We start from the raw sequence: 23,925 nt of genomic DNA, 5'->3' as shown, positions 1-23,925 counted from the left end.
ATGAAAATCATGGTGTGTCTCTTACCCGCCAAAGTATCTCTAGAAGTTGCCAGTCATGTGACTATTGTGAACATACAAATCACTTATCTTCTTGATGTTACAAGAAGGCTTAGGACAAAGAGCACAACCAAGACTATGTTGTTGAACGTTTGCAATATAAAAGGGTGGACAATGAGGTAAACTATGTTAATTATCACATCTATGCGGATAGAGTTTTCTTGTCAAAAATGGTGCATCATCTATTGTGGAATCTAGATTCATCAAAAATATGATTTTTCAATCGCAATGGATGCATAACTATTGTACTTTACCCAACCAAAAGCTTGTTTATCTTGCTACTAATGATACACCTTGTGAGGTTAAGGGTATTGGTGATTTTTACTTGGGACTTTTTCTCCTACGAGAAAACTCAAAGGTGTGCTTTATATTTCCGGCCTATAGTGTAATCTACTTTCGATTGCACACTTAGTCGATCTTGAATGCTTTGTTGGGTTTGATTATAGCTATTGTTGAATTTTAGTTGATAAGACTATTGCGGTGGCTCCTTGCCATGGTAATCTATTTGAGCTTACTTTAGCTGATGATTTTGCTCATATGTTTACGTCTTGTAAATATCATGATTGAAAATTATGGCATCATCACTTTGTACACTCTAATTTATCTAAGACTCTTGACTATATCGACATGATTGGATTCAAGGCATAAAGCTAAAATTTTAGTGCAACATGGGAATTTGTGAACATTGTACTCTTGGAAAACATCACAAAAAACCATTTTCTTTGCCCAATACTATACACTTGGAACTTGTACATACAGATCTATGTGGACCATTTTCTCCCATTCATTCTTTTTATAAATACCTTGAATTTTACAGATGTTTTTCCTTTATACACGCATGTATTTTTTATACACAAATTAAAATTTTCTCAATATTTAAGCGATATTGCAAGCATGTGCGGCTTCATACAGGTTGTTAATTGAAGGTACTTCACAGTGATAATTAGGGTAAATATCTATCAAATGTCTTTGATGATAATGATAGGTTTGGAGGTATTCGACGTGAAGTAGCTATTCCATATTCTCCTCAACAAAATGGTATTGCAGAGTGTCATAACAAAAATAAATAAATAAGTTATTTACGATGCATGCTTTTACACTTCGATCTTTTCAAGCAAGTCTAAGCAAATGCACCTCTCACATCAGTTCATGTATAGGATTTTCTTCCAATAACATTAGAAAACATATTTATATGACATGGACAAGTAAAACTTTTGGTGTCTTATTTTCAGACCTTTGGTTGTATTGCTACATGTTTCCAAAGAGACAATGCAAGCTGGATCCCCCTCGAAAAAAGGTTACCTTTATTGGTTATCCTCATGATGCTAAGGGATCCTGATCTTCAGTAAAAAAAATTTCAATGAAAGATTCCCCTTGGTAGAAATGCCTGTAAAAAATATTAGAGAAGCACTTTGCTTCCAAGAAAGCTATGTGCAGTCATGGTGCTATTTTTTATGAGCTTACAATAGGTGGTGCATGGTCTTCAAATGATTGTGATGATCCAGAATCTCTTTTAATTGCCTTTGCATTTCTTCTTGATGATTGAGTGACTAGTTTGGACTCTAGCACTACTCAAGTGGATGTCTTCACAACCTCGAACCTCTTTTATAGCAGGTGATGATTCTGAAGTTGAGGTCTATGTTTATATTCCTATCGATAATGACCATGGTTTCTATTATTATCTTGATAATCACGAAAGCTTGCTATGATCATTACTAAAGATCCAAATATATATGAGCAAGCCATATCCTCACCTTACCATAGTTAAATTGCAAGCTAAGTATAATTCTCCCATCTCTTCAGGTATTTCGATTCTTATCTTCCACCTAGCTACACACCTATTAAATATAAGTGACTATATAAGACCAAATTGAAGGCTAGTAGTACGTTGTTATGTTTAAAATTTTCTTGTAGCCAATTATTCTCAAACTGCTAGTATTGATTACCATTATACTTTCTTCTCATTCATGTACTTTAAGCTCTTGTTACTCATTAGATGGATGTTAAAACAAGTTTTCTAAATGGAGATTTGAAGAAGAGATCCATATGGAACAACCACTTGAATTTGAAGTTCAAGGACATGAACATCTTGTTTATCGTCTTCGCATAGCGCTTTATGGACTCAAACAAGCCTTATGTGCTTGGTACATCAAAAATGACACCTCCGTAAGGACGTTGTCTCTTGTTTTGCAAATCTTAATATCTACATTCAAAGGAGAGATCTATATTTTGTGGTTACTACTTTATAAGTCTATTCCCAACCCATGCACTTTGGGTTTGCCCTTCTTATTGTTGAAGGGACTACTCCTCCTTTGAACATGGGGAGAAAAGGTAGCACTGGGTAGCTCAAGGGAAAACAAAAAGAGAAGATGGTAAGGTAAGAGTCTTGCAAAGCTATATTATGTCATAAAGGGAGAAACTAGAGCTATAACTTAGGCTATGAAACTTCAAATCAAGAGCATGATGGACCAAAAAGATGCTAGGGACTTACCTTCCTCCAAGAAGCCGGTATCTGAATAGATAAGTTTAGAAATGATTTGAACTATTTTATAACAATTGAAGGAGGAAAAAGCAATACAAAAGATACCAACAGGTTTCCAACAACTAGGAGATCACTGGGACCAAAAAGTGAAAACAAAAGCTCGAAATGATGTGAGTTGAAGGAGACCTTGGGGAACCAAAGACATAACCCAAAGCGGCTAAGATATGTGATCAAGAAATGGCTCAAAAAGGAAAGCTTCATCAGCTAGGTTCCTCTCTAAGACACATTCTTCCTTTCGTATGCTTCCACAAGTAGAAGCTCCACACATCCATTAAGAGTATTTTAATAGCAACCAAAAAGTTCTTTGTCTTTATAGCTGTGGTATCATCAATATACTCTAGTGGTTGCTTTCATTCAACGTAGATAGATATAATCATAACCCTAAGTCATGGACAATCTCAAGGTTATCACATAAACAGCTTCCACTATTAGAAGCTCCACATCTAGAAGCATGCTTTAAATTGCAATCAAGCAAGCACTTCTGAATTAGCCATGGTTGAGTCGAAATCTTCCAAGGAGTTTTGTTGAGGTCTCCATAGTTGTGGTAACGTAAGTTTTCTTGTGGTTGCTTCCTTGGTAGCTATAGCTACTCCAGATCCGTTATCAAGTATGGCTAAAGTCTTAGCACCTTTGCAATCAATGGGCATTTCAATCTTCTCCTTCACAGCCATATCCTACCTTGGGGCTTGTTTTACTCTCAGAGACACTTATGAAAAGTACATTGCTCCTCAAAATTATCTCCTTTACCCTTTTTTGGACTGTACCAAGAATACACAACATTCTGAGCAAAGATTCACACATTTTTGTTTCAGCTACCTACCCACATTAAAACCCTTGAGACACCTTTCAAGAGCAGCTACAAAAAGCAGGACAAATCCCTTGCTAATTTTTGCAAGGTAGTTACCAGCACTGTGTGCTTGTCTTTGTAGATGCCAGCCAGTTGCAAACTCTGTGAAAGGCCTGACAGCATCCATATCTAGAGCATGAGCAAGAAGAAGAGAGACATATAGATCGGGATAGGACGCGAAAAGTCCGTCATTCTATTGCTGCTAAAAAGCATATCACAAATTTTAGTTTGATCCCTCTGGACCCCACCACATTGGTTGAAGCATGCAGCTGAGAAGGTAGGTAGACTCTAAATAAAAATACCGACTTTTGAGGGACATGGAAGTAGCTTATTGTGGGATTTGCTGACGATTTTGTATTCAGATTTGTCAGAATGTGTTGCTTTTCCTTAACTCCATGACATAGAATTGACCTTGAGAACACAAAAACTCCTGAAACTCGAGAATCATTAAATCTAAGCTACAAAACTGTGGAAGAGATTATATACAATGCTTCCATTGTACAGTCCATTCTTGTATGCCACACTGTGCTATCTGTCTTTTGTAAGATATACAGGAAACTATGATACAGTGTGCAATGCCAAGAATGCGCTCATATATGGCTGATGACACCCTTAATCTAGCACATCTTCCTTTCGATATTCAGGCAGGAACTTCCCAACATCCCTCATAGAGCAGCATAGGTAGGCGTAAACCTACGGTGCTGCTTTGCTTGATCCCCCCACAAGCCTCTCCAACCTTTCCAAGAGTGGTGCTGCCTCTGCTGCTTTCCCAAGTACATCCATTATCTCCAGCATCAAATCCAGCACTAGCCCAAGCTCCTTGCTGTCCTTTCCCAGCTGCTTCTCTTTTATACGCAACGCTCTCCGTGCAAGCTTCAAAGCTTCATCATGTCTACTGTTTTCATGTAAAATGGAAGCCAGTATATAGCAAGCTTCTCCTGTACAGCACAATCCCTAAGTTAGGCTGGCAACGAGAGGAGATCGAACGTAATACAAAATGTTAAGCATGAAGCTCACCAATTAAAAGATGGTCGTCTGGAAAATTCTTCTCACGGATGCTGAGGGCCTGGCGTGCAAGAGATTCTGCTTCCTTGTTTTTATCCAAGTGATGTAACGTCGTTGCCAAAAACTCCAAAGGGACAGACACCTGAGGTGCAGTTGGCCCCAAAGTGGTAGTGACGAGCTTTAGGCTACGCCGCAGTAGTGGCTCGCACCTATCAAACCTCCCAATTTGAGCATAAGATGTAGCAAGATTATGAAGGTGAACCACCAGCCTTGGACTGTTGATGCCTACGATTCTCTCTTTTTCATGTAAGACCTCTTCCCACAGATCCTGAGCTTCTTCAGTCCTGTTAAAAATCCAGAACATAATCTTGAGACCAACAACCCATACTTAACTACACATGAAATCAGTAGGTTAAGACAGCTTGTTTTCTCATCCTGACACAACACATGACATGAATCACATGTCTCAGCTCATGTTTGAAGGCTTCCTCAACTCCAGAACCTTTATTACCATTTTTCCATGCTTCTTCATGGAAGCAGATTCCCACTAAAACTCTTGACACTATAACTCAACAATAAATCCCTGAAAAGGCCATATGTACACAACCTCAGCAAAGCATCCCCTTTCTGAACTGCCAGTCTAAGTGCGGTAAACACAGGACACTGAATGGCAACGTGGAAGACCAATGAGAATGGCCACAAGGGGCAGAACGCAAACGAGGGAGTGGAGTGGGGACACTTAAAATACACAATTTTCAGCTGTACTCTACAAAATATTAGATGCACAAGACACTTGGAGCCTGTAGAAGCATAATATTGCAAAGAAACCTACTCGAGTCTCATGTTTCCGGCACAGCGTTCATCGCAACGTATGTAAGTGTTCATACTTCAATTTGCTGCGTGCTCAGTAATGCCACTTTACTCATTGCAAGTTTTGACTCAATTAACAAAGCAAAATTTGTCATGGACATGGGGATTCATGTTAACGAAAACAGACTACAATCTTGAAACTACAAAGTTACAAGTAACAAGAGGGCACAAAGAAATAATGCAAAGCAATGATGTGTACAACCAAAAAATGTGCAACATCCACATGTCCTCAATGTCATATAGAGATCATCTTGGAGGAGGTGGGAGAGAGTACCAGTGGTTTTCCTCTTGCAAATTGCAAGTGGTGGGAGAGGGTAGAGGAAGCTTGACTTGAGACTTAAAGGTGCCAAGGCTCACGACTCATAAAAAAGAGGAAGATTATGAGAAGACGAGAGGGAAGGATCTCTCTTACACAAAGAGCCTTTCAATCTTTTCAAGTTTCGAAGAGAAGAGGCTTCAAAAGTGTGGCTCTTGAAGCCTAAAAAGAACATTGGTTTTTGTTGAAAATAGGGTTCGGTCTGTTTTCAACAGCCTGGCCAGACAGGGGTTTGATGGATCCGAGCCAGTCAAACCGGCGTTTCGAGGTGTCGAAACAGCCGTTCCCTGTTTCTATGATGCAAGTAGACGAAGGATGCAGCAATGAAAAGCCAATGATTTTATCATCAATGCTATTTACATGAGAATATAACTGCACCAAAGCTACTTTAGAGCAATACTGCTAACTACCCTATGTCATTACAGGCATTAAGAAACCCCGAGACTCTAAATATAGTTGGAACCATACTCATATGTTTAGCTCAACCACATCCGTAGGAAAAATGATTCATACTTGGCCAAAATGGGCAACGAAAACTTCAAAATGATGAGGTTGATGATGAGGTTGATGCAGGCATCGATGATGATTGAAACTCATAGTGGCTCAACCACATCCGTAGGAAAAATGATTCATACGTGGCCAAAATGGGCAACGAAAACTTCAAAATGATGAGGTTGATGCAGGCATCGATGATGATTGAAACTCATAGTGGCTTCAAGAATAAAGTAAGATTGGGAAAGTTTCATATTTCTATAGTGCTACGCGTGCTTACAATGTATTCCATACCGATATGCATTTTCCATATGGAAAGGACTATGGTTCTAATGTGCCCTCATGCCTATTGCTATCAAAAACAATACAAGCCTCGTTGAGGTTGGGACACTACGTTCACAGTTTATCATCCGTGAAGCAGGTCTTGTAGGAAATTTATGAAACGCTGAAACCAATTTCTCACGTCAAATGTTACCTCCCAACAACACTGAAAAACTCTGCAGCTTCCATTTGAATGCTTTCGATGGCAAGATCTCCACTTGACCAGAGACCCGAATTCTTTAAAATCTCCAACCCACTTTGATAAAGTTCTGCCGCCTTGCTATAATCACCTATTACCATACACAATTGATGGCCAGGCATTAGCCAAAAGAGATAAGAAAACAAAATCAAGCTATTGAATATTTACCTTTGACATACTTGACCCTGGCAAGCCCACAAGTAGCAACACCAAGGCTGCCACCTTTTTCACTAGTCTTCTCTGCTATATTCAAAGCTCTGCATAGACACCCACCTTTAAATTCGTGAGGTAATCAGGTAAAGTATGTAGCTCCAACATGTACGAGCTGGAACGATGATGCATTACAAGAAGGCACTGCTGTGAATGAATGTGCACATGAGACGGACAATTTTATTGGCTAGGCAACAAAGAATTCATGTCATATGACTCTTCAAAAAACACCATGTTCTGGTTCAAGAAGCATTTTCTCTTTCAAACATGATCAGTACCTACTACTAACAGTTGTTTCTCTTGCCATACTGAAGAGAAAAGCAAGCACAAAACTATTCTTTCTCTATATCATTTGAACGGGAAGTAACATTCTGTCCTCCATAAACCACAGAATTGCAAGATTTGGATCCCATGTATAGATTGACGCAGGTAATGCATCCTTCAGAGATTACAAAAACTGTCGTGACATTTGCATTTTCCAAAATCAAGTACCTTCTCATACAGTGCTCAGCTTCCTCTGAATTCTCTTCTTCAAGAAACATATAACCAAGGTGCAGCAAAGGCGGCCCTAACTCCGCACAAACGACTCCTTTTGAATTCTCCAGTATATGTACAATCCGAGTGTATATAGATTTTGCCTTATCTCTTTCCTCTGGTTCTGTATATGCTCCAGCAACAGCAAGCAGACTAGCCACCAACTCTGCACTATTCTCACCTGAATACAATGCAACCAGGAAAGCTCAAGTTTAAGAACTAAAACTGTAGCTTTGTAGGTCACATCTTTTCTCTTCCTTCTGACTTTCAGGGGAAATGCAATTATGAGAAACAAGAAAAGTCTTACGTCAGTCTATGGTACAACAACAAGCCCCTTGATAAAGGGGCCTTCGCCTACAATGCTCTCCCCTGGTCACAAAAAACATTAACGGCGGTCAACACTGTCACTGTGAATTCAACCCATTATCGATCAGTTTTGTGCCTTTGATGACCAAATGGAGAAAAAAATTGACTGAAGCTCCAAACATCTTTTGGAAACTCCGTCAGAGCTTGCTACCACTCCAGCCAAAGTTTGATTCAAGTCCAACCCATGCGTCTCTCATCGGCACCTTCAATTGAAAAGGCTCAACTTCTCACTTTACATACACTTACATTATTAACATTCTGCATCGAATCACTTATAGTCGCCACATTCCATGTTTTGTCTCTAAGTGGGCTACAATGCATGAGAAGTTTGGGTCACGTGTTGTTTAGTTGCTACGTACGAAGGCGTTTTGAAGGACATCATCCTTTTGTGCACACGAGCTTTCATTGCTATTTTCTCATCACAAAAGCTTGCCTCGAGGACCGTCACTCGCACTCCTCTCACTTTTGGAGACAGATTGATTTTCCTACATCTGTGATATGAGGATTTTACTTTAGCTTCTTTTGAGGACAGATATCAGGTCCCGAAGTAATAAGTATCCTAAAAAAATTGCTTTTCTAGAGCTACTTGCATAGTTTTGGTTGCCCGACATGTTGAGGAAGATGGGTTCTAATTTTGGCATACTATTATGTGCTCAGTTGTAACGTGGACAGGCACCACGTGCCAACAGAAACGAACAGATTGAACAACTTTAATGCACGAAACGACAAAGAGTGGCGGAGTTCCACCCCGAGAGAGCATTGGCCCCAAACCTTGGCACCCTTTTCGGTATTTCTTTATATAGCTTCGACTATGTACAAGCCAGTACTCCACGCTATGCACCTTCACCGGGAATGTGCCAAAGAATGAGCCCATGGCACAAATTTGAAGGCCCTTGGCCTATGAGAAAAGTTACATGAAAAGCTTCAAACTCAAAAGCAACTGGTCCAAAAGTTGCCAGCGCATTTTGCGGAAATCCGTACAGCTGCCACGTCATCAACGTAAAACACGAAAATCCATACAGGTGCCACGTCATCATGTCAGCGCGTTTTGCGGACTTTCCATACAGCTGCCACGTCATCATGCTCCACACGATTCTTCTATGTGTGTGTGTGTGTGTGTGTGTGTGTGTGTGTGTGTGTGTGTGTGTGTGTGTGAGAGAGAGAGAGAGAGAGAGAGAGAGAGAGAGAATCTTGCTTTATCTTTAGATCACTTGGGCCCCATCGAACGGGGTCCCATAAGTTGGTGGGAACTTCTTCTGCTTCTTCTTCTTCTGCTTCTTCTTCTTCTTAGGGTTTAGATCTCTCGACCGAGATCTGTAGGCTGGCTCCGTTCTTCAGTGGCTTAACAAGTCAGCAGTTTGTGAAAATCCCCCCTTCTTGAAAGAAAGTGATCGTCCGCGATTACCGTATTCCAGATTGGAGCTCTTGATATCTTGGGTCGTTGCCTTCCAGAAAAATCTCATTTAATAAGGAGTCTCATTCCAGATCGGAGCTCTTGATATTCTGACGTAGTAAAATTAGCCATCACACCCAAACCGTGTTGATCTCCAACAAGTGTCTTGATGGACTAAAATTACATACCCAGGCAATCTCATACAATTAGGGATATTTCAATGATTGGCACATCACAATGCAACATAAATGCTCACATATGCATGTTACAACACATAGACACATAAAGCTGCAGATGAACACTGCCCCCGCAAATAACCATCTTGGTCCGGGCTATTCAAGGACTCTCTCATCTCTCCTCCTGCAAATAACCAAATAGAGGCCTTTTACAAACAACACACCCCCCCCCCCCCCCCCACAAGACCGCAACCTGCATCGTTTGGGTTACATTTCTTCCACAAGGTTGTAGCCGACCGCCGCAGCATGGTCCATAAGCTCTTGGATAGTCGAAACAGGCCTCGACAGACAGTGTTCCTGTGGCGGTGATGGTAGCCTCAAGATATAGCAATCACATTGGGCCTCCAAGGTTATCATCTTGTGAAGAGACACATGCTAAAAGATGTCGAAAAATTTCAAGTTGTAATCTGCTAAGGTTTTTTGTGGCAAGCCTTTCAAGATACCCCACTCATCCAGAATGCAATCTGAAGGGAGATGTCCGAAGGCATGTAACTTTGGGCAAAACCTTTCTTGAAAGCTTGTCAAGTCCTTGGAGGGGGCGGCTTGGTAGCTATAGACTTCCACCACTGCATGGCAATGCCCTTGAGAGAAAAACAGTGGTTTGAAAAAAAAAACAGTGCAAGTGATCTTGAATTCCTTATGACTTATGCCCTGTAAGATCGATGAAGACGGGAGCGCGCTCGATGCACAATGGAGTAAGGGTGGAGTGGCTAATAAGTTCGGAGTCGGGACACAAAGATTTTTTCATAAAATTTTCCTGAAAATCTTGCAAGCGCCATGTTGCTCTGTCTACTCTTTGGTAGGACCGGTATGCTTCCAAAAAACCACACGCTTGAAGCTTTGATACCACTGTAACGGGAACGGGCACCACGTGTCACAAATTGCTGACGTGTCAAGCCACAATAGAACGGAGCCGACTTAAAGATCCTGACCGAGGGGCCTAAACCCTAAGAGAACAACAAAAGCAGCAAGAGAAGATCCAACCAACTTAAGGTTCACGTCCGAAGGGGCCTAAAGTAAAGCAGCCCACACACACAAATACAAAAAGCGTAGAGGCTGATGACATGGCATCCTATATAGAACTTCACACTTTGCACTGGCTTGATGACGAGGCAAATTGTACTGATTTCCGGATTTTACGTTGGCTACTGATGTGGCAAAGCTGTACGGATTTTCTTGCTTTTGCACTGGTAGATTTTGGACCAGATGCTTTTGAGTTTACTGCTTTTCATGTAACTGCTTTTAAGGCCAAGGGCATTTAAATATGTGCAAACGGCTCACTATCTGGCACTCTTCTGGGTGAAGGTGCAAAGCGCGAGTACCGGCATTGTACTGAGTTCCAAGTAATATAAAGAAATACCTAAAGGGGCGCCAAGGTTTGGGGCCAGTACTCTCTGGGGTGGAATTACATCCCTCATGTCACGTGTGCTCTCTCTCTTTCAGTTCAGTTGTTATTGAACTGCTAAAAGTCTGTTCACTCTGTTCTTTTCTATTGGCACGTGGTGCCCGTCTCGTGGCACCACGTGCCAACGGAAAAGAACAGACTGAACAACTTTAATCCACGACACAAGACAAGGAGTGATGGAGTTCCACCACGAGAGAGCACTGGCTCCAAACCTTGGCGCCCCATCGTATTTCTTTATATTGCTTCAACTCACTACAAGCGGATACTCCATGCTCGGCACCTTCACCCGGAAGCGTGCCTGAGAGTGAGCCCATGGCACAAATTTAAAGGCCCTCGGCCTATGAAAAGCACTTACATGAAAAGCTTCAAATTCAAAAGCAAATGGTCCAAAAGCTACCAGCGCATTTTGCGAAAATCCGGAAAGCTGCCACTCATCAACGTAAAACACAAAAATCCGTACAGGTGCCACGTCAACATGTCAACGCGTTTTGCGGGCTATCCCTACAACTACCATTATATCATGCTCCACGCGATTCTTCTGTGTGTGTGTGTGTGTGTGTGTGTGTGTGTGTGTGTGTGTGTGTGTGTGTGTGAGAGAGAGAGAGAGAGAGAGAGAGAGAGAGAGAGACAGAGAGAGAGAGAGAGAGAGAGTGGATCTTGCTTTATCTTTAAGTCACTTGCGTCCCATCGGACGGGGTCCCATAAATTGGTGGGAACTTCTTCTGATTCTTCTTCAGTTGTTGCTGCTGCTTAGGATTTATATCTCTCGGCCGGGTTCTACAGGTTGGCTCCATTCTTCGGTGACGTCAGCAATTTGTGAAACAATACACACCTAGATATCTTTGCCATCTATTAGTGTCACATGCACATGGATCTGTGTGCCACGTGGACATGCTTCATAGACTACTAGAGTCGGTTTTCCCCTTCTTTCTAGATAGGAGTGTCTAGAATCTTAGGAGGATTAGTATCGGCAATTTTGTGAGCCTATTCGCAAGCATAGTTACATGGGACGGCGGGTCGGGGTCAGGAACGGGGTCAAGACGGCAAAAGTCAGGAAACGGGGACGGGGGTCGGAACGGCAAAAAAAAAAAAAAGAGTTTTTTTGGCATTTTTTGACCTACACACATGCCACACACATAGAGCATCACTTTGACCATAAATTTACACTAAATAGACCAAAGAACACGAGTCATATAGGCTGAAAATGTGCTAATAAAACATCGATGATCGATCGATACAAAATGAGAAGTGCATGCCACAAGGGCTCAAGAGTCAAAAAGCCTAAAGGACTTAGGAGAAGCCTGAGGCCTCAAGGATAACAAAAAGTACAAAGGGCTACGTAGTAGGTAGAGTCGTAGACTCAAGAGTCTAGACTCGAGAGTCAAGTGATCAATGATCATCAAACTCAAGAAGTGCTCACCTGCTGAATCTCCACATCGTCGTCGTAGTCGAGGTCGTCAGCAACGTATGAGGGCTCCGGCTCGGGAGGCTCGCATTGAGGCTCGAAATCCTCCTCTAGCTCCTCCAAAAGAGTATCGGCCATAGATGGATTCTCTTGTGCCATCTCCCACTCAGTGAAAGGATCTGCCTTGTGTGTGACGCTCTTGGCAAGCATGCGCAAGTTAGCGCTCACAAACACCAAATCATTGGCCCTCTGAGCCCCAAGGCGATTCCTCTTCTTAGAGGCAATGTGGCTGTACACACTCCATAGTTGCTCCAAGCAACTAGTGGTACATGCTTGGCTAAGGACACGAACAGCCAAGCGCTGCAAATGTGGGCCATCTCCTCCATAGTCCTCCCACCACAAAACCGAGCCAATCTTGTTGCGATCAAGCTATGCATCTACACATCCATAGGAGCCCTTCTTTTGCCTGTAGTTGAGTAGCTCGTCTCTAATCTTGCGCCTAATGTCACTGCTAGGCTCAAGGCGCTCCAATGCAAGCCGCCATCCTTTGCTCACCTCCTTGTGGGTCTCTTGACGCTTTCCTTGAAACTCAGGGTCAAGCACATAAGCTGCCGCATGAAGTGGAGAGTAGTATCCATTCCACCTCGACTCACACAAGCCATAAATCTCCGCATACTGAACAGGGTCAGGCACAAGCTTCTCAAGTGCCTCTATCATCCGATCCATGGCTTCGTAGACTTTGCCAATGCATGGCTGCAAGCCATCCACCACTCGAAGTAGGTGTAGAATAGGCTTGACCATGGCGTCAAGAGTCTTCACCTCCTCCCACCAAGCGACGTCGTCGGCCCATTCTCGGCATTTCAATCCTACTGCTAATGTAGACTCCGGCATGGCCTGGAACTCATCACTGAGAAAGAGGCCCCTTAAGGCTCCGCCACATGTAGACAAGCGGCCTAGCATAAGCCAATTGAATGCAAATCTTGTCTCTGAATATTTGAGCAAAGACAAGTGGCTCCTCTTTGAGAATTCATGGCGCACTTTTTGATGGTTGAGCACAAAGGAGACAATTCGAGAGGCGTCACCAATGGTGGGTGAAATCCATGACAAGTTCCCTATGTCCTTGAGGAGGTTATTGAGGCAATGCGCCATGCAAAATGTGACATGGATGCTGGGATACATGCCCTCAATGATAGCTCCGGCTGCCCTATTTGACGCCTCTCCATCTGCAACCATACAAAGGACATTCTCCGAGCCGGTGATCTCTATGGTGCTTGTCCACTCCACAGCAAGCATCTCGGCGGCCTTGCCACTATCAGATGCATCATGTGACTCCACAAAGTACATCTCCCCCCGAGAGTAGGCCACCACCCCGTGGATGGACCGCTTGCGGGTGTCGCTCCATCCATCTACAAGAAGAGAGACGCCATTGGTCTCCCACAAATCCTTTGTTGCTTGGGCCGCTTGCTCCACGGCAAGCTTCTCTTTGTCAAGGAGGGTGGTGCGAAGCCTCTCCGATGAAGGTGGCACATAAGAGGAGCCATATTCCCCTGTTTTCGTAACCATGGTTCGAAAGTATGGAGACCTATCCACACAAAATAGAGCATGTTGCGTTAGTATAGAGAGTCGAGAAATTATAACCCATTATGAATACAAAATGGAAGATTGCAATGTGTATATGCCAAGGGAAACTCACCGCGAAGCATGGAAGGCAATGTGGTCGTGGAAGAAGAATCGGGCAACGGACCTATCCACCTCTTCCTTCAATTTAGGATTCCAATTTTCGTTGAGAATGGTTTGGCAATGCGGAAGGGAAGAGGACGGTGTAGATCCATGGCTCTTGAAGGTTCGAGGGATGTCGTCAAGGTTGGCTTCCCTTTGCTCTCGCGGTGTCGCCGTGGCGGAGGGATCAACGGCAACAAAACGGCCCCTCTTGGCCGCTTCCGCAACCTCATACACCGTGAGTTTCTCAAGAAGATCCAACCTCTTCTCGGGAGCTACATGAGGGCAAAACTTCACCTCGTGACCGGGTTCATGAAGAAGATGGCCTCGCACTTTGTTTGAACCACCCGATCTCTTGTATGGACATAGCTTGCACGTCCATGGTCTTGCACCGCCACCTTTGCCACGCGAGCTAAAGTCGACTTCATCCCACCACGACCACGTTTGCACGGCGGGCCTCCTTCGAGAAGAAGCGGCTTGAGAAGTGGAGTTGGCTTGAGATGACATGATGGTGGAGAGACTCGAGAGAGTAGAGCTTAGAAGTTAGAAGGGTTAGAGGAGAGCTTGTGTGGAGAGAGTAAAGGAGAGCTTCAAAGTGGGTAGAAGAGGGAGAGGAGAGCTTCAAAGTTCAAACTTGAGCCTTGAGCTTGAGGGAAATGGAATGAGCTTGAGCCTTGAGCTTGAGCCTTGAGCTTGAGGGAAATGGAATGAGCATTGAGCATTGAAACTATGAGTATTAAGAGGCCCATGGGAGCCTTTTATAGCCTCCCAAGGGCCAAGGCTTAAAAAAATATGGCAGTTGGGGCTGCACAGAGCCGTTGCAAACGGTCAAAAACGGCCATTTTTTTTAATCCGACCCTGGCCGACCCTTGCCGTCCCCGTCCGGTCCGTCCAACCCCGGTCCGGCCCCGGCCGTCCCCGGTCCGTCCCCCCTGCGACCCGCCCGTCCGGCCCGTTTTCCGTCCGTCCCTCGGCGTTCCCAGCCGTTACCGGCCCGGTTACGGCTGTCCCCCGACCCTAGGGCCCGTCCCCCCCGTCCCCTGTAACTATGTTCGCAGGACCTGCAGGTCCGAACAAGTCCATTAGATTAGCATTTCCAATTTGCAACCCTCTTGCATAAATGGTTTGTATAGGCGTTATGACAGATGTTATTACACTACAATGGGCATTTGGCATGACGAGCATGTAGTTCTAGGTTAGAGGAATCCAATGAGCCAATCCCCATGTCAATTGGATTCCCGGGTGGGCATTGGTGCGACAGTTTCACCCAAACTAACCCCCCCTAGCTTTAATTTTTTAATAAATCACTTTAATGATTTTATTTGTTGGGTGTGGTGGATAAATTGCCCTACCTCAGCCTAAGGAGATTCATAAGTCAATTTTCAGCCCTATAAAGGAGCCAAGGGAGCTAGTGTTTGCAATCAGATGCAGATAGCGCTAGCAAGGAGCAGAGCCAGTCCTAGCGTTTGCTCAGGATCAGCCTAGCGTTTTCAGCCAGCAGCAAAAGGGTTAGCATTTTTGCTTGGAGATGCCAGATCAGCCCTAGCGCTACCTCCTCTTGCAAATCCAGCCAGTGTTCTAGTTTTCAGCCCTAGCGCTGCAGTTAGCATCAGATCAGTCCAGCGTTTTCAGCTTTCAACGGCTTGCATCTATCTTCATTGGCATCCTATTGCGGTCCAGTACTTCGGTAGCCCATCGAGCCTCCCCTCAGCCATTCCCTCGCCGGCATGGAGTGCTCCATTGCTACCCATCATCACCGTCATCGAGATCTGCGTTTGCATTGCTCTACGCGAGAGGTCTGCTGCATTTTACGATCTGCGTTTTTGCAGCCAGCTTTCAGCCCATCATTCCTCTCACATCGGGAGAGCAAATCAGCCCCGTATCTTCCCCTTGGTGGCCATCCGCGATCCCACGTCGGGAAGGATCCTAAGGTGCATCAAACCAACTCCGGAGGTGCCTCATCTTGAAGAGTTACCGCGGTGATACTCATCATTCGAGTCAGTAGAGTCTGCACTTGAGGTATTGCATTGTGTGTGCATTCCATTTACGCAATCAAAAGCAAATACCACATCAGCAATGGTGTGGGGGGCCTTTGAGAGGGTTGGGACCCCATCGGGTGTCTTTCTCTCTCCCTCCACACATCTCTACAGCACTCTCTCATTCCCTCTCTTCAGGGAAAAGTAAAAGGAATGCCTTTGTGAAAAGGTCTGCGAGGTTGTCCTATGTTGGCACATAAGCCAAGTTGATCTCTCCTGTTGAGAGTCTCTCCCTGACAGAGTGATAATGCACCTTAATGAGCTTTGTGCAAGCATGAAAAATTGGGTTCCTAGCACTTGCCAATACGCTATGACTGTCAGTGTAGGTAATGTTGGCAGAGTCTCTCCCTGACAGAGTGGTAATGCACCTTAATGTGCTTTGTGCAAGCATGAAAAATTGGGTTCCTCGCACTTGCCAATACGCTATGACTATCAGTGTAGGTAATGTTGGCAGTGTCTTGTCCCCAACACTCAAATCAACCATAAGGCGTCTGAGCCATACACACTCAGCCATAGCTGTGCAGACTGCCCTGCACTCAACCTCACAACTAGAAGTGGCCACAATAGGTTGCTTCTTGCTCAACCATGATATGCATGAACTGCCCAGTGCCAAGCATGAAATAGAAACCACTTGTGGACACTTGTGTGTCAAAACAACGAGCCCAAACTGAGTCCAAAAAAGCATGTAAATCTGACGGTAATGATCCCTCCTTGGGAAAACACAACCCAAGATGTAAAGTGCCACTCAAGTAGCGAAAGACCCGCTTGATAGCCTACCAATGCTTAGACCCTAGGCTATGCATAAATCTGTTGACCTGTGAGAGTACAAACTAAATATCTAGCCTTTTGTTGCATACATAAATAAGCCATCTAGCAACAATTTGGTAAAGAATGACATCGGCAGGATCACCAGCATCATGAAGACTCAATTTCAAACCTGTTTTCATAGAAGTGGCAATAGGTTTGCAATCCTCAAGTCCAAACTTACATAGCAATGTCTCTATGGAACTTGTTTGACACAAGGCAATACCACCATCACACTGCTTAAACTGTATACCCAAGTAATGATGCAACAGCCCCAAATCTTTTATCTTGACAGTAGCATTCAAATCAACCTTAAATTCAGTAATATGTGTCTCATTCAGACCAGTGATCAGCAAATCATCCACATATAGAACAATGATGAGAAGTACATGTAGTAGGCTTAGACACTCCAAGCAAGAAATCAATAGCCACACACGAACAGAAACTTCAAAATCACTAAACTTCAATAAAGAGAGAGAGAGAGAGTCGACACGGTCCGGCGGAGTTCTGTGCCCAAAGGCATTGGCCCCAAAGTCTACCGCCCCTTTAAGTATTTCTTTATCATTAATCATTGCATAGTACAACTCCCAAGGGACCTCTACTCTCCGACTCTGCGTTCAGATGCTCTGCAGAGTGAGGCTCCAAGGGCTCTTTTAATCTTACAATGGATGCCCAAAAGAAGAGCCCCAAAAGCATTCAGTTCAAAAGCGCTAGATCCAAAAGCATCTGCGCCAGCATGAATCGCGGAAATCCGTACAGTCTGCCACGTAGCACAACTAGCGCAAAACACGGAATTTCCGTACAGTTGTCCATGTTAGCACTCCACGCAATTTAATCTTTTGGCATATTTTAGTGACATTGTGTCCCCTTGGGCCCCGTCGGAAAGAAAGCATAAGTTAGAATAACTTTGAAAATCATTTTTATCCGATGTCTTGGTAGTTGTGCCACGTCATCACTTTGTGACATACCCCCCTCTTGAAAGAATTGTAATCGTCCTCGATTACACCTGCAAAAATCAGACATAAGCCATAAACCGATTCAGTAGACACCGACTCTCAATACTTACATGCTAGACAACACAAATCCAACACTTGCACAAAGACGACAATCACTGAATATCCACGTCACATTCAAATCAAATCGCATAAAATCCATCGAGATCTCAGACCGTGATCTCTTGGCAACGTGTTTAGCAATCGCATCTAGATCCACACTGTATCTCACTAATGTCGGATTGAATAATTTTTATTGCTAGCATATCCAGAGACTCTCAAGACCGAAATGCTGCATTTTGTCTTTCAAATTTGCACCCAAACACAGTCACATGAGAGAGCACACAAAAGTCAAATTCATTTTGAGAATTCCCATGTCGAAGTACTTCTTTCATAAAGTCATCCAGCAGAATACTATCAACCCATCAGTATCCTTGAAATCCAAGAGAAAATAAGTGACTTTATTCCATCTGGGTAACCTGGTTACCTGTGACAAAGGAGCGGAGTGACACGCCTCTTGTGCAGTCGCTCCTTTCCCTTCTGTTTCCTTAGGCGTGCCTTCTCAAATCGTAAGAGCACCCAATCATCTTCCTTCAACTACAAGTCGCGTCGATGTCTATCAGCTGCCTTCTTATGCTGTGCTTGAAACTTCTCAAGAGCCTCGTGAACCTTCGCAAAAGTAGTGTCGAAATCTCTCATATACTAATCTGTTTATCTTATCCTGGGTCTGGGGAATTCTCTAATCTACCAGCTGATTCTTGTCACGTGACACATCCAACCGTGTCTGTCCATGGACAAGCTACAGCATGACCAGGGTTCAGTTCAGTCAAGTCAGTCTAGAATAGGAAGTGATCTGGCACTTTTGTGAGTCTGTTCGCAGACCGTGCATGACCAGACACTTAGAGTAGATGCATATACTCCGGTTGCATTAAACCTATTTTTGACATTTTTCACTTATTATCTTTAAGTGACTTTTGTTGGAAAGTAGGTAGGGCAATTTTGCTAAGATAATATATAAGCAAACCAACGCTAGCACTTTCTGGCAGAAGAGGAAGCAGGAGCACCTTGCTCAACAGGCAACTTCTCAGCAAGACCAACCCCCGCGACAACTCTGGCGTTTTCTCTCACCAGAAGGCCTAGCGTTTTTGCATCAAATCAGCTAGCGTTTTGCAATTGCAGATTCTTGGCTAGAGCAAGAAGCAGAAGACTCCCAGCGTTAGCAAATTCTCCACAGCAAGACCATTTTCAGCCCTAGCGTTTTTGCATCTGCAAGACACTTCAGCGTTTTAGCAGACCTTCGCGACGGAATCCCCAGAAGCATCAGCGTTTTCAGTTTTCACCATTTAGAACCCGCAGAAGAAGTCCCGAACCTCGCAAATCTCACCTTCCTGCAACAGTTCCTCGCCGGACGGTCAGATCCCGCGCAGTTTGGAGATTCAGCCCGGAAAACGCAGATTTCAGCATCAGGGTTTTCAGTCCATCGTCGTCGTACCGTCGTCGTCGACATCGTCATCGACATACAGTCAGAAATTCAGCAGCTACAAAATTTGCAGATTTTAGCCTTAGCGTTTTCAGATTTCACCCGTCTCGTCGTCGTCTTCATCGTCGTCGAGTCCAAGCATTGTAGAGATTTGTGCAATCATAAGTAGACCTCTCTCGCCCTAGAGAGTGGGACCTTCGGAGGAGGGTTTGACAAAATTCTGGTGTCGTATTCTTCTCTCTCTATCTCTCAGTCTCATGCACTTCCATTCACAGTGTCCATTCACTTTGTTTGTGTCTATTGCACACTCTCACTAAAGGAACGGAAGGCTCTCCCTTCCGTAAGTAAAGGAACTCTTGAGCACAGTTCGGAGCACTCATCTTGAGCAAAGTTCTGTTGGGTTAAAGGCCTAAATAACCACTTTTTTGTACATTTTTATACTTTGTCCAGGTTCAATATCATATTGAACCTGGACACATTTTTTAAAGGTCACTTATAATAAAAGTGGAAAAACCCAAAACTCACTTATTGAGTTTTCCCCAAAAACGTGAGCTCTCTCTCTCACTCTCCCTCTTCTTCTGCTAGCGCTTCCTCTCCTACTGCTCTTCGCCTCCCCTCTCTGCACACACACTGCACTTCCTCGCGTGCTCTTTCACTTGCACACACTACCGCGCGCTCATCAACTGGTATCAGAGCTCGATTAGGGTTTGCCCACAAACCTGCAAACGTTGAATTTCAGCCAAGAAGGTCAACTTTCTCGCGAGATTTTGCAATTTCGTTGCCAAAGGACTCGTCCTCGAACACTAGAGAGCTCCCGGCAACCCAAATTGACCTAAAACAGACTGAAATTAGGTCAAAAAACAGGAAATTACAGGTTATGACAGCGAAAATACAGGTTTTGCAAATGATGTATTAAGGTGTGGAAATACTTTTGCTAAGTCCCCGCTATCCGAAAACCCTGAAATTGCCGAAAAACAAGCCCTAAAACAGGTGTTTTAAGCAAATTTCAGATTTACGCAGGTTTTTGCAAGTGTTTTTATGGTGCGATTACCATTTGGGAAAGTGCAAATTGACCATTTGTGGCTCAATTTCATGCAATTTTGATGCTACAATTTGGGGCTTTTGTGCTTACATGCTTCTAAAGACTGTGTATTAGCCTTATGTATGTCTTCTGAAGCTAAAAACAACTAAATTTTTTGTTTTCAAGCACAAATACGCTCGCTGAAATTTCCTGCGCATAAATTTCAAAAATTGAATTTTATGCCCAAATCGACCTATTTCGCCCCAAATTGCCCCTGTGACCATTTGGAGTTGTAGTGCACATCTTTGTGAGGCTATACTCCGATTTTTTGCGCATTTTGCCCAAAAAATCAACGTATTATTCCTCTTATTTCGTGCAACTATGGCCTCGTCTTCTTCGGATATGAAGAACCTCTTCGAGATTAGGAGGTTCGATGGTACAGGTTTTGATCTTTGGAAAGACAGGATTCAAGGAATCCTATTTCTTAAGGATTACAAAAAGGCACTTGAACAGGTGAAGCCATAGCATACGACGGATGAAGCATGGGTTAGCATGAACAGGAAGGCCGTTACATACATTAAAATGGCCATGACAGATGAGACCGTCATTGATGTAAAAGGTCTCACGACTGCTTTTGATGTGTGGGAGAAGTTAAAGGGAATGTATGAAAATACGCCGCCTGTCAACCAGGTGCACTTGATGCGAAAGCTTGTTGGCATGCAACTAGATGAGTCCAAGAGCGCGGCAGAGCACTTGTCACTGTTCGCAGGTACTTTGTCGCAGTTACAGGATTCTGGCTTACCCTCTTTTGATGATAAGCTGAAAGCTATCTTCTTGCTTATGACCTTACTTGAGTCATGGGAAACTTTGGTGGTTTCGTTGTCCAATAACCCCAATTTGACCTTTGATGGTGTTAGGGGTTCTATCTTGAATGAAGAAATCAGGAAGAAAGCAAGTGGAGAGGGAGGCAGCTTTGCCAACATGGTTAGAGGCAGGACAGAAAAGAAGAATGCTTATGCACAAAGGAGTAAGAGTAAGAGTAAAGAACGGGGAAATGCAAGCAAAGGCAAGGGTGATGTGACATTGATAGAAAGAGAAGAAGGAAGTCAAGACAGATGCACAGGATAGCTCAAAGGACAAAGACAAGGCCAATGTGGCTTCTAGTGTCGTGATTGAGGAGCTGTCAGATGTAGAGGACATCTTGTGTGCCACTTTGTCAGATGATGATGCTTATGACTTTGATGCCTCTCTAAATGTTCATTCACAGGACATGAAGATCACCAAGAGTGATCTTATTGATGCTTTGTTGACTGTCAATGATGCATTGTCCCAGACTTGGATTGTTGATTCCGGTGCTTCATTTCATGTGACTCCTATCAAGGAGTGTTTCTCTACTTTTAATGCAGGCAAGCGTGGCCATGTATACCTTGGAAACAATCATGCATGTTCCATTGAGGGTATTGGCACTATGCATCTCTCCATAGATGGCACAAATGAGCTTGTCTTGCATGATGTTCGATATATGCCAGGAATCAAGAAGAGTCTGCTTTCTGTTGGTCAGATCGATATGCATGGTTACAGCATCTTGTTTGAGAGAGGGTCATGGAAAATGACTAAAGGCTCAAGGCTGATTATAAAGGGCACAAAGAAAGGGACACTTTATTGCATGCATGGAAAGGCCGTGTTGGGCAAGTTTATTGCATTTGCTGAAATTAACTCTCACATGGAGTTGTGGCACAAGAGGCTTGGCCATATGAGCCAAAAGGGTCTTTCTAAGCTTTGTACTTTGAACAAGCTTGATGCTAAAAGCCACAAAGCTTGACTTTTGTAATGAATGTCAATATGGCAAGCAAGTAAAGCGTTCTTATTACTTTGGTGTCTCTCATAAATCTTGTGTGCTTGATCTTGTACATTCCGATGTATGTAGCATGCCTACTAAGTCTATGGGTGGTGCATGTTATTTTGTCTCCTTTGTTGATGATCATTCTAGGAAAATTTGGGTTTATTTGCTTAAGTCTAAGGATGAAGCCTTTGCTGCGTTTAAGAGATTTCATGCATTTGTGACCACCCAAATTGGTAGAAAGCTAAAATGCTTGCGTACAAACAATGGGGGGGAGTACACAAGTGCTGAATTTAACAAGTTTTGTGAAAATTTGGGCATTAAGAGGGAGCTTACTACAGCCCCTCTTCTAATGGTGTGGTTGAAAGATTCAATAGGACACTTTGTGAGAGGGTGAGATGCATGCTGTCCACAGCTAATCTCTCATGGATTTTAGGGAGAAGCTTTGAAAACTGCAGTGCATATATGCAATCGATCCCCTCACATGTCTTTGAAAGGTGACATCCCTGAAGAGGTTTGGTCTGGCAAGCCTGCTTCATATGATCACTTACCCATTTTTGGTTACGAAGCTTTTGTGCATGTAAGACCGGAGTTGAGGAGTAAACTAGATGCGAAGTCCATTAAAAGCCTCTTCATGGGATATGGTGAAGAAGGCGAAATGGGCTACCGGATTTGGTTACCTCAGCTCAAAAGGGTTGTACGCAACCGAGATGTTGTTTTTAATGAGGCAAGGCTGCTTCAAAGCAATTGTGCCTCAAAGCATGACCATAAAAGGGTGAAATTTCAGCATGACCAACCACATGTTAGGCCTATTTTTGACCCTCAAGATGCACCACAAATGGCTGAAAATGTAGATGATCCAGTGGTGTTTGAGCCAGATGATGTTGGACAGCAAATTGAAGCTCCTGAAGGGCATTTGCAGCCAAGAAACAATGCTGAAAATGGTGCTGAAAATGATGTACAGCAGCCCATTGTTGATGATTTTGTAGTGCCACCTGATGTAAACCCATTGCCGGATAATGTGGATCATTGGGTGAGGCGGTCTACTCGTCAAAGACGGCCTGTGAGTCGATATGACCCCTCTTTGCATTACATTATGTTGACAGATGAGGGAGAGTCTCTTACGTATAAAGAGGCAAAGACATGTGAGCACAGCGACAAGTGGGAGCTTGCTATGCAGGAAGAGATTAAAGCTTTGCATGCTAATCATACTTGGGATTTGGTTGAATTGCCCAAAGGAAGGAAGGCTATTCCTAACAAATGGGTGTATAAAATCAAGACTGTTAATGCAAAACCCAAGTATAAGGCAAGGCTTGTGGCAAAGGGATATGTTCAAACCAAGGGCATAGACTTTCCGGAAGTGTTCTCTCCTGTTGTGAAGATGACCACTTTGCGTGTATTGTTTGCCATTGTGGCTGCTCTTGATTTGGAAATGGACCAAATGGATGTACATACCGCTTTCTTGCATGGTGATGTGGAAGAAGAGCTTTACATGAAGCAACCCGAGGGTTTTGTCATCCCTGGCAAGGAACATTTGGTATGTATGCTCAATAGAAGCTTGTATGGGCTGAAACAATCATGTAGACAGTGGTACAAGAAGTTTGATCGCTTCATGCTTAAACATGGTTACAAAAGAAGCCATGCAGACCATTGTTTGTATACCAAACGTGATGAGGATGGCAACCCTATCATTCTTGTGCTCTATGTAGACGATATGTTGATAGCTGCAAAGAAAAGAAGCACTGTTGATGCTCTTAAAGGGCAGCTAAAATCTGCGTTTTCAATGAAAGACCTTGGGGCAGCTGAACATATACTTGGGAGTGCGTCAAGGTAGT

At 43.6% G+C, this 23,925-nt stretch overlaps 1 protein-coding gene across 2 annotated transcripts in view; it reads right to left on the bottom strand.

The window, feature by feature from the left end:
* Positions 1-3,874: 3,874 nt before the first annotated feature.
* The window catches only part of LOC147460553 (uncharacterized), an 83,955-nt gene continuing 63,904 nt past the window's right edge, over positions 3,875-23,925 (bottom strand). For both annotated transcript variants that reach the window (XM_086507987.1, XM_086507991.1), the window contains exons 6-10: positions 7,352-7,574; positions 6,818-6,906; positions 6,605-6,740; positions 4,464-4,795; positions 3,875-4,384 (exon numbers count right to left, since the gene is read on the bottom strand). In XM_086507987.1, coding sequence (XP_086364113.1) covers positions 4,140-4,384; positions 4,464-4,795; positions 6,605-6,740; positions 6,818-6,906; positions 7,352-7,574 — 1,025 coding nt within the window. In that variant the 3' untranslated portion in view covers positions 3,875-4,139. The remainder of the gene's footprint in view (positions 4,385-4,463; positions 4,796-6,604; positions 6,741-6,817; positions 6,907-7,351; positions 7,575-23,925) is intronic.

Source organism: Adiantum capillus-veneris, chromosome 3 (assembly GCF_014529385.1).
Source record: "Adiantum capillus-veneris isolate H3 chromosome 3, ASM1452938v2, whole genome shotgun sequence".
Taxonomy (NCBI): Eukaryota; Viridiplantae; Streptophyta; class Polypodiopsida; order Polypodiales; family Pteridaceae; genus Adiantum; species Adiantum capillus-veneris.
Note: the sequence above shows the minus strand (reverse complement) of the source record. Positions and strands in the feature narration are given on the sequence as shown.